Genomic DNA, 10,708 nt, shown 5'->3' with positions numbered 1-10,708 from the left:
GGGGTTATGTTGCGTATACACGGCGGCTATTTCGATCACATTGCTGGAGCCTACTCAAAATTCGAAAAATTACTTTTTCTCTGACAGAAACTTTTAAAACTAATTTACAGAGAGAAGTTATAACAATGCTTTCCCATATCAGTGTACATTTTATTTTTCTTCCAAATATTTCTTATCAAAATTATAGCTCTCCATCGTATCGCGCACAGCTTTCAGCTCGCTGAGCAGCAGCAACGCATCGTTACGGTTGAGATTCACGGTGTGGGCCGTTTTTCTCGGCAACCCGTCCACTATCTCGTTCTGTATCCCGATCTTGAGCTGAATGCAGTCGATCGTATTCTTCGGAATGCTGCAGCTGAAGGTGTCCAGCTGATTGATGCTTAAACTTTTCTCCCGCAGTACGGCCCGTATCTTTTGCACGTAGTCGTCCAGCAGCCGACAGAGGATGGCGGTATGCTCCTTCGGCAATCCGAGCTGCTGCAGTTCCGTGCTGAATTCTGCACTCTCCGTGTTGTACCGAGAGGCACTGGTGAGCAGAAACCGTAAACAAGCGATACCGCCCTTCGGCCCGTCCATGGAACCTTTAGTGATGGAATAGATTTTGCTAATCTCAGCCTCCTGCAATGTACGTTGCATGCAGAGAACGCGTGTTTTTAATTCAAAAACAAAAACCGACCCTTAACGACGATCCTTGGACTTACCGGTATTTCTTCGCCTAAAATCGATTTGGCCGTATGTTCCCCGAGATCGTTCAGCTGGCCAGTGGTGAGTTGGGCCAGATTGGAATGGATTTCGGCCAGCACCCAATCGGGACAGTCGCCATCACCGCAGAAGCGAAATTTCTAAAAGCAGACCAAGCAGTAGAATGAGAACACACTCACAATGGAACATCCAGATCGCCGATACGCTAAGCATAAAAGCTAAATGATTGGTTAAAAACTTTCACCAACTTCATTAAACGGAATGGGTCCAGTTAACGGCGGGACAGTTTGGAAGAAGTTGGCAAAGTTGGCGCATAGCTTGGCAATCGGTTTAATTGCTCTCTTCAACCGATGACGTACGATTCACGGCAGGCCGTGAAGAGCTGCCCCGAATACAGACGTCGCAGCGCAAACAACATGATGGCTTTCGAAATGGAGGGCCCAACCGGGTGGTACGGGGGTGTAATGATAAAACTTGCACTCCGAACCTCAAAGACGCACCTTTTGCAGTTATCAACTGTCCCGAATCAAGTAGCGTGATCACAGCTGCTCCACAACGACAGATATGTTTTCGTCACGAAAGCAGGTCCACCCTTACTGTACCTACACTACTTACTGCCAGGCGATACGTTCAAAGGCCAGCATAGAGTGGGCATTATTCGGGCACAAAAAGGATTTTCCCGGCTACTGGGATCTGACTGCTGCTGATCCGGTTGCTTTGGTGCAACTTTTCAAATGAGTGGCAACGTGCTTCATCGGTTCCGCTCGGTTGAACAGATTTGATTGCACGACAAGGCGGACGGACGGACGGACGGACGACGGCCGGACCATCCTACCTGAGCGCCATTATTTTCCGGTTGGCTGTTTGATGCGCCCCAACCCAACCCCAGCCGGTGTCATTTAAGGTTAAAACTTTTCATTACGCACGTCCCTTCCTGCGAAGGAGGCGTAAATGACTTCGCCGGGTCAGGAGGTGCGGCGACGGCGACGACGTTTTGATAATGGGTGTAAATCTTAAATCAAGGCAGGCCATCCTATCCCTCCCATCCTTCCCATCAGCATCGCGCGTTAATATAATTCGTTTGTTAGAAATACTTCAATCGGTTGTAATTGTCAGCAATCAAGGATGCTTCAGTGGCAGTGGTTGGTGGTTGGGGGTTGGGTGCGAGCACACAACTCCCTTCGGAATTATTTTACGAATCGATGATTTGTGTAGGTTTCCACCGAATGGTGGGCCCCAGCGCTGATCTTATTTTGGAAAGGGTAAGGGAGTGTATAAAAAGGACATCCGCCGTTCAACAGGTGCGTCAGTTTGCGTTTGACCGTGGCCGCGTCGACATGCACCCGACCAGGACGACCACGACGACCACGACGATGTCGCGTTCGGCTTTTTGAGTGTGTCCGCGCGGTGTGTGACAAGGGTGAAAGCGACAAACAAACACGCGGATAAAAAAGCAACTTCAGTGCACAGAGAGGACACAGAGCTATTTTTGGAGCAAAAGGATAAAAAAGTGCAAAAGAAACCGGTGCGGACAGACGCAGTGTGTAGTGTGTGAAGTGTGCCCAGGCCGCGGACAGGAAGGATGGCCATATTTTGTCTAGTTCTAGCAACGGCTGCATTTGTGCTGGTCGGTGGCCCTCAGGCATGCCGCTGTGATCGCCCCCCGACCGACGAGACCGGGTTCGATGGTGCGAATATTTGGAAAAGTATCCGCGACCGGCTCCTGGCTGGCGCAGGGGATCCTGCCGGCAGCAATTTGATTTCAGTTGCAAAGATGCCCCACGAAATTGGTCCCACGTTCGCGTGGAACCTGCGGCCAGCTGGATCCAGCCCGACCGAACCAATGCTTCTGCAATCGCTGATCAATCGCTACCGGAAGTACATGGTGGAACGATTCGTTCGATTCGATGACGCCTGTTCGCTGCTGTTTGGTGGCGAGACGACGCTCAACGTCGAAGATGAATCGACGGACGGCGACGGCGACAACGAGGACGACAACGGTGAAGCGTTGCCGAACCGGAGAACGACCGACGTTGGGCCAGCATCGATGGAGGGAAGCGGCATTGCCGTCGGTGCGGGGCGCGGTGGCGGTGAGTCGTTTCGACCGGAAATCAACGGTCTGTTTATTTGATTTTGGAAGTCGCTCGAGGAGGTTCTCTGTTAGCTTTCCCCGTTTAACAGCATCGTGTATTTTTGTGCGCTACTTGCTCTACACACACACGCGCGCCCGCGCTCGCTCGCGGACATTTTACACGCGGAAGTTCTTGGAGGGTTGAAGGGTGAAAAGGGGTAGGTTCTTTTTTTGTTTTTGGTTGGTCGCATGTCCACCCCACGAACACGAACGATGTCAAGCAAAGCGTGTTGTTTGCTTTCGCTTGTTGTTGACCGGGGGACGGTCCTGTGAGCCATTTTAGCGTGATTGCTTTCCGCGGGCAGGGTGTGTTGGGAGAGGGGGAAGTTAGTTGAATTAATGTAACGCAATCATGCAATTATGGCGTGGCGGACTCGGTAGGATGTGTGAAGAGTACGTTTTAAGTGTACTCGGTAGGGAAGCAATTAAAAAATGGCGCATTTTAACGGAAAACTCTGAACCCTGCTGTATTGATTACCGATATGCATGTCGAACGATCGGTTTATGGGGCTTGCGAGAGATTGCAATACAAAAACACACATTTTAAATAATTTGCATTTTTTTGTTGCTTTTCAGCGTCAAATCCAATGCTTGAAACGATGCCGCTGACTCGACCAACCCGCTACGAGATGTGCTCCCGAAACGCGAAACAGTACTACCGCTGTCTGGTGGAGCATTTTAACGATCAGCAGCTGCTGGGCATGCTGCAGGATTATCTCGAAACGTACTGCGACGGTGTCCGGCGTGGCAGTTCGGTGGGGCCACAGAAGCGGGATACGCCACGGTACGTGTCGAAGCAAAAGTTCCACTCGTGGGGTGGCAAACGGAACACGGCTCAGGTGTTTTACCCCTGGGGCGGCAAACGCAACATGCCCCGGACGCACAAGCAGCCGAAGGTGGTCATAAGAAATCCGTTCCATTCGTGGGGTGGCAAACGAAGCGATCCACCAGCCGCCTGATGGACCGGTGAGCAGCCCCTGCCCGATCTCCTCGCATCTCAGGTAGCAGCAGCAGCAGCGGCAGCGGCAGCAGGAAGGTGGTTCGATCATCGGCAGTAAGATGATGGGAACCCGGCCAACGCCGCTGGCCCGCCTGCCCGTCCGTCACCGGCGTCACCGATCACCAGCCGAGTTCGAAGCTTTCCCCTCTGGTCCGTGCATGATTGCAGTTTGTGTGTATGTGTGTTTGATACTACCAAGATATTGTTGTTATCATCGTCCAGTCCAGTTGCTAAGCCGATCATTATTGCTCCCGTAATCAGTTCGCCGCCACTCGCCACAATTCTCACAACAGAGCAGCAAGGATATTTCAATAAACAATGCGTTTGCGAACCGAACAGAAGATGGCATGTACGATGGTGGTGTTGCGTATGTTTTGAGGATTGGAGGAACAAAAAAAAAGTCCCGAAAGAAACTTACCATTTTGATAAGCGAATGCACCACCCACCGGAAGTTGAGAATCGTGTAAGGCCTCGGCTGTATCAAAAACGATCACCTTCCTCTGTAAAATTTGAACGTGCAGAGATCACAAAGGAAATCGGATGCATTAATTTAGTGCTTTGGACTGTGGTACAAAGTATAAAACACGAAGAAACTTACTTTTTATCACGCACCGGGCACACAATTTGGTATTTGTTTATTTTGCGGCTTTGCAACATGATAAAGGCCCGTGTACACGACACGCCGTCAAACAGCTGTCAAACACGAAGGGGGCTGCCCGGGACGAAGCTTTCCGAAGTTAAACTTAGCTTTCCTACAGATAGCGCTCCTGTCGCCAAAGAGTGAAGGGAAACTTTTAGCCCCCCGCACAACAAAATCATGCAGTTTTAAGCGCTGTTTTTTGTTGCGTTAATTTTGGGCAAATTTTGATTAAATTTCAGTACTTTAACGGTATTTGTGCTGTTTTTTTTTACAGTGGAATGAGAGGTTAAATGAGCTCATCTCTTTCTACAAATTCAAATGTGCTGAAATGCATTCAAATGAGGGAAGTTGGAGAAACAAATTCAAATCTTTTCAAAATATGCCACCCATGCCAAACGGTCTGCTAGCTATTTTACCTTTTTAAATGGTAATTTTAACGTAAATGAAAATGAAAGTACTAGTTCAAAGTGCCAAAAGGCATTGTCCCCGAGTTAGAGAGACAGAATGTGATTAGATTAGTTTGCTGCACTGTGTGGAATCCTCTCGACCAACAAACCAAGACGACATTACATTCGAAAGTGTGTAAAGTTGGGCGTGCGGACCAAGAATGCAATGGTTAGAAAGTCTTTGTGATAAGAGAGTGGTATAGGATTACAAAACGCTTTCGGGAGCTTTCGGTTGATTTGCGATGAGCACCAGCCAAGCCCCGAGTGAAGATGTGTGAAAAGTTTTGGCAAAGATTCCCACTCCCGGTCGGTAACAGCCTGCGTCGCTGCTGCTGGTATGCGGGGTGTGGTATGCGTTGTAATTCAATCAAATGTTTGGCCAACTTTCACCTACTCGACGAAAACTGCAGAACGATATTGTTGGGATGAAAACACCCTGTCCCTCTGAGGTTGCCGCTTTACCGAGCGCTTTAGCCGTGAGCCATGCATGTTTTAATCTCTTACGTCGTCGATAATCCGACAAGCGATGTAGGTCCTTTATGCGCCTGACTATGGCCGCTCACGAGCGGTGTGGAAAGTTCTAACAAGGGGTATTTTCTTCTCGATTAGATCGTAACCATTCGTTTCGCATTCCTAAGCAGCACCACGTGGAGTAAGAAGCTTGGATGCACCGTAATTGAACCGTGCACTGCATCCCGATGGAAAAGGACTGTACGTCACGAGGAGCAACGAGTTGTGACATCGAACTCACTGCAGCCATGCTTTTCCCATTGATCTCGCGCACCCATTAGCAGACGTAGTAGGCGATGATGCGTTCCCAAGACCGACGGTGGTGCACCCATTAGTGGGTACTTTCGGTAGCGCCAATTACCTGTTGTGATGCACTTTTGTGTCACATCTGCAACTGCAATCGTAGGCAAACAGGTAACGAGTGCAATGTGGTGCCATTAAAAAATGACGTTGTCTGTAGGGTTTTACTGTTTGCCCGTAGGAAACGGGACACAGAGCAGATCTTCTGATTGAGTTGCAAAATGGCCCATAGCACACAGTGAGCGTATCGTTTGAAGGTTTGGCCACGCTCTAGTGTACTCTTCAGACTCCAGGAATTTTTGTGCAAAGGTAGCTGTTTTTTGGAAAGTGAATTCACGTACGCAGGGAGAACGTTCGACGCAAAGAATGTTGCGTAATGTTTGACCATCGATGAGTCCCCGAAACAAACGATCCTCCTCCGACCTTGAACGCAAGTGTCGTCGGTGTGTCGGATGTCGGAGCGCAGAAAAGGGAAAGGGAAGCTGATCGTACCGTACCAAGGGAAGCTGCGGCGACGATTTGTTTGACGAGGGCCTCCCCCCCCAGTCGGAAAAGTGAGACAATGTGGGCAAAAACGGAACAGCATGACGGCAGCGAATTGAGGGCGTCCGATATGTGGAGCGTCGGCGTGATGTCGGACGGACCGGCCACAGGCACCGGGTATGACGTTCAAGGTTTTCGGCAAGAATGGTTCGATTCGAATGGAATCGCGCGATCGGATTTGGCTGATCCGTTGCGTTCTTTGTACGATCGATGGAAAGAATGTGAAGCCCGACAACTGCGTGGCAGCCGGTTGATCTGACAGACTGACCGTGGACGACATTTGACTGATCTAGGTCTAGAATTGGAAGGCAGATTGGAAATGGAGATGTTGTACGATCAGGTAAATGTCGATATCGATTGATACGCACAGAGAACAAGGAGTACTGCGGCCCTCGTCAGTGAGTGAGAAACGAGCGTTTTACTTTCAAACACGTGGCCGAACGACAACCCCCCAAATCCGGTGTGTTGCCTTACATCCGCCTACTGGCTTGGTGGTCGTCGCCGCCACCAATTGGAAGGTTGCTTGCCCTTCGTTGTTCGTGACGGAAACGGAGCAATTCATCGTATCTCTTGAGCCATCTGAAGCCGCGGGAAACACTGACTGCCACTCACTTTCGACGTACAACAAATGACGAGTGTCATTAGCTCCAGCAGGGAAAGGTCCAGGGAGTAGGTTTGGTTTTAGGCGTCGAGCTGGAACTCTCACATTTTAATGGGCTTTTTAGGGCTTTGCTGTACATTTCCTGCCAATAATTATTTGTAGGTCGTAGGTAAAACATTTCAATTTTCCACACATTTCCATACCCCGAATTGACAGCTCGTTAGCTTGCATGTACCGATCGTGACGTACCCGCGAAAGAGACTGGCCCGCCCGTCCTACAATGCAAAGTAAAATTAATTTATTGTTTAAACGTTGAGGAATGCTAGTCGTAACCCATCGTTCATCATCCAGGTCGAAGCATTCCGGGCCAAAGTTTGAAGCTTTGATCGAGAGCTGCCTCTCCCCCTGTCTCCTCTGCTCGTGCCTCGCAGTGCTCCCGTCGCTGCAAAGGATTGAGATAATTCGGTTAACTGCGCTTAATTAATAGCTAATATTTACCCTGTCGAGCGCGGTACGATTGCATCTTGCCCTCCCTCCCCCCCTCCGAAATCTGCTCCGGTGCGCTGATGTTTGGTCAGTAATTTACATAATACCTACCATCGATAAGCCTCGGATTTGTAAGAGAGCGCAAGCGATCGGGATTGATGTTATAAGGGTCTGTGTGTGTGTGTGTGTGTGTGTGTGTGTGTGTGTGTGTGTGTGTGTGTGTGTGTGTGTGTGTGGATATTATAAATCATAACTTTGAGAAAGCAATGGAACCGCGCCCTCGGTAATATTCGGTCTGAATTTGTTCGCGTAGTAGTAGAAGTTGGCCCATCTTTCCAGACATTCCTGGAGTTGGTGGTTTCAAGCTGATGCGAGCATTGCGAAACATTGAACCGACTGGGTGATTTGTGCTAATTAAATAAATGGTTTGCTGCTACAGGCAAGAGCACATGTTCACCGTGGAAGTCGTGGGCTGTAATGGAGAGAGCCACCATCGTTAACACCGCAGGTCGAAGGTGAAATACATCCAGTGTTATGAATGGTTTACTTAAACATTTCTGCAGCATTTTCAGGTATCGGTTTGGCTGGCTGACAGAAGGGTAGAAGTTGTCTAAAACTCACCCGCCCTAAAGTTCTACACAGTGCTGCACAATATGCACATGAGGATTCAATTCTCTCGGTAACCGGAAATGAACCACGTGCATTGAGAAAGTAGGAGAGAGAGAGAGCGTGTGAAGTGCATGTAAAAAGGACGCGTGCAAGAGTTGAGGAAATGCCAAAGGCGTAAATATTTGAGTGGCAATGATTTTATAATGTGTTCACTCAAACACACGCGAGCCAGGGGCTGAGCCATGGAAAACGGTCGGGCCTTCGTTGGGTCTGCTGATGCTGGTCGGATGAGGGATGTCGAACTGGATTGGCCCCAGAGTCCTGCGGATAATGGGTGTAATAGTCCGTGAAGTTAGTGTAAAGTTTGAGTGTGTGTGTGTGTGTGGATGAAGGAGGCAGGGCGTAGGTGAGTGCTACACGTGCTTACACGTGCTCGAAGTATTCAGGCGAATCTGCACCGAGTACTAATCAAGAAAAATGACGATTCCATTAGTGGCGTGATGGCATAAATTACGCCTTCTGCCTTTCACCACCGTGTCGATTTGCGTTCTGTCGATTGTCGTTTGTGTGTGTTTGAGAACTGCTCATGCTAATTAAACCATCTCCCTTGCAGTAGTAGTGTGCCTCGGTACGCAATTTAAGGTTTGATTTTTCACGCGTGCCATAAATTCAACCTCCTCTTTAATGACTTTAATGACTGCAAACGATGAGGCTGAGAGGCACCCATGGATTGCTGAGTTTTTTGGAGCATTTTTTTTTGGTGTAATGTCCAGTCGTCCTGGAGCTCTTCATTTTAGCGATTTCCCATCACGGTGGACACGCGATGATGAAGGTTCTGGAAGGAATTTGTCCACCGCCCCAGTAACGACGTTATTATTATTCATTATCATGATTAATTACAGTTGCAGGGCTGTGTTTTTTTTGGTGTTGTCGTTGTTGTTGTTGTTGTTGCTACAGCCACTCGCTTTTAAAGGTGTGGCGAAAAGTGGCGGGAAAACCTGGAAACGGGAAATGACTCAGCGCGAGAACCGAATTAAGGAAAAGTTGTTTTGCCTGTGCTTGTGTTGTGTGTGGTTACAGGGTGAGGATTTCTTTAAAACGAGCGAAGAGCACACCACGGAAACGATGCCTGTACGCTGTGGATCGTAAAAATAAACCGCCGTTCAACGTTCGATCAACAGCCCAACAGCACAGGGCACACGGCACGTGCGGTCCTCACCAAATGCGGCGCACCGGTCGTGTTTGGTTGCGCTGGGAAGCAAAAGCAAAAATGGAAAGAAAAGCACTTTAACATTACACCATCGCGAAGGTGGCCGCAAGAAGCTGGGATGCCGGCGGGAAGAAACTTTGGCGCCCGATCGAATGCCGCTTAAAACGGGTGTCGATTGCCGAGTTTCGAAGGTGTCGCTTTTAATTAGTTTCGCGTTTGACGGTGTTGTTGGCGGTTCGAGATGGGGGAGGGAAGGATATTTTTTTCCTGCCACCTCTCAGCGGTACGGCAAGGGGTAAGTACAAAGCAACAGATTAATTGCTCACGTCAGAATGGACGATTAAGATCGGACAGGGGAACCACAGAGGAGCAACAATTAGCTCGTCGTTAGCGCAGGATGTGACACACTGTCACAAACGCTCCTCAAAAACACCATCCAACACACAGATCGGTGGCATTTAGCCGTGTTGCGTGTGATGAAACACGATCACACACACGCACGATTTACATACAGGTAGCTCGTGGGAACGCACCATCGGGACGGAAGTCGGACGAGGGAAACGAGATCGTTCGGAAGCATAATTTATGCACCCTGACTGACCTTGTGCGGGCCGGAAACCCCTCCGGCCAATCGGATCGGACGTGGCGTTTGTTATCTTGACGGAATGCGAAGCGTTTAGAAAGGTGTGAAACACACACACACCCGAACACAAGCGCTAAAGATCGAAGATCATTGCTGGTTCGATCGCTCATGGAAATAGCGGGTTTTTTGCTTGACTGCCGTGTACCGGGCTCATCAAAGGACTTGCGAAATTCAAATGCACCACCGATGCGCGCAAACAGAGCACAGAGTGTCGGGTGAAGGCAACCCACGCGCCCCAGCGTCGATTATGATCTTGAGCGTGTGAGTGTATCGGCGTGCGCAGGTTTATGCCGAGCAAGAAGGTACCGAGGTCGCGAATGCTCGAAACATCATTGCGCAAACGAATGGCGGAAGATAAATGATGCGCATAAAGTTGGGTTGGAAAAAAAAGATGTGCTTTTGATGCCAATTGCGATATGAGTGTTTTGTGTGTGTGTGTGTGTGCTGTTAATGATATTCAGAGCAAGTGCGTGCGTTTGTGAATGGTTTGGTCTCAGTTACAATCATGTCCTCTCGAGATGGTGATTGTTGTTCCTAAATAGTGCCCCCCCCACCCCTCCTGTCGCTTATGGTTGGTATGTGTGGGTCATCCTCGCGCAGAAGGTTACATTCGCTCGACACTGAACTTCAGTGCCGAATTGGCAGAGACACTCTCCAAGAGGAATTTGCCAACTGGGACTGAAGGACATCGTGTTTGGATTGACTATCGTTCGCATTGTGTCTTTTTTATAACAATCTCCTTATATGGCCATATCTGAGATTGCTTTTCTTGTCTTAAAGCAATACAATCATTCTTCTGCAAGCTGTGTGGCTGCAAGCGTGATCTCAAGCGGTGAAGCCACCCAGCTAACGAGTGCTTGCGTGTGAGCTAACAATTAACTTCCAAC

At 49.1% G+C, this 10,708-nt stretch overlaps 2 protein-coding genes across 2 annotated transcripts; one reads left to right on the top strand and one right to left on the bottom strand.

The window, feature by feature from the left end:
• Positions 1 to 129: 129 nt before the first annotated feature.
• On the bottom strand, positions 130 to 4,530 carry LOC120952842 (COMM domain-containing protein 4). The gene is made up of 4 exons (XM_040372378.2): positions 4,432 to 4,530; positions 4,252 to 4,333; positions 702 to 842; positions 130 to 618 (listed from the first exon to the last, which is right to left on the bottom strand). The coding sequence occupies exons 2-4, from the start codon at positions 4,252 to 4,254 to the stop codon at positions 151 to 153; spliced, it is 612 nt and encodes a 203-aa protein (XP_040228312.2). The 5' UTR covers positions 4,255 to 4,333; positions 4,432 to 4,530; the 3' UTR covers positions 130 to 150.
• Positions 1,204 to 4,185, top strand: LOC120952838 (leucokinins-like). Its single transcript, XM_040372375.2, has 2 exons — positions 1,204 to 2,792; positions 3,410 to 4,185. Exons 1-2 carry the CDS (start codon positions 2,285 to 2,287, stop codon positions 3,790 to 3,792), a joined length of 891 nt encoding a protein of 296 aa, XP_040228309.2. The 5' UTR covers positions 1,204 to 2,284; the 3' UTR covers positions 3,793 to 4,185.
• Positions 4,531 to 10,708: the final 6,178 nt, after the last annotated feature.

Source organism: Anopheles coluzzii, chromosome 2, assembly GCF_943734685.1.
Source record: "Anopheles coluzzii chromosome 2, AcolN3, whole genome shotgun sequence".
NCBI classification, from domain to species: domain Eukaryota; kingdom Metazoa; phylum Arthropoda; class Insecta; order Diptera; family Culicidae; genus Anopheles; species Anopheles coluzzii.
Note: the sequence above shows the minus strand (reverse complement) of the source record. Positions and strands in the feature narration are given on the sequence as shown.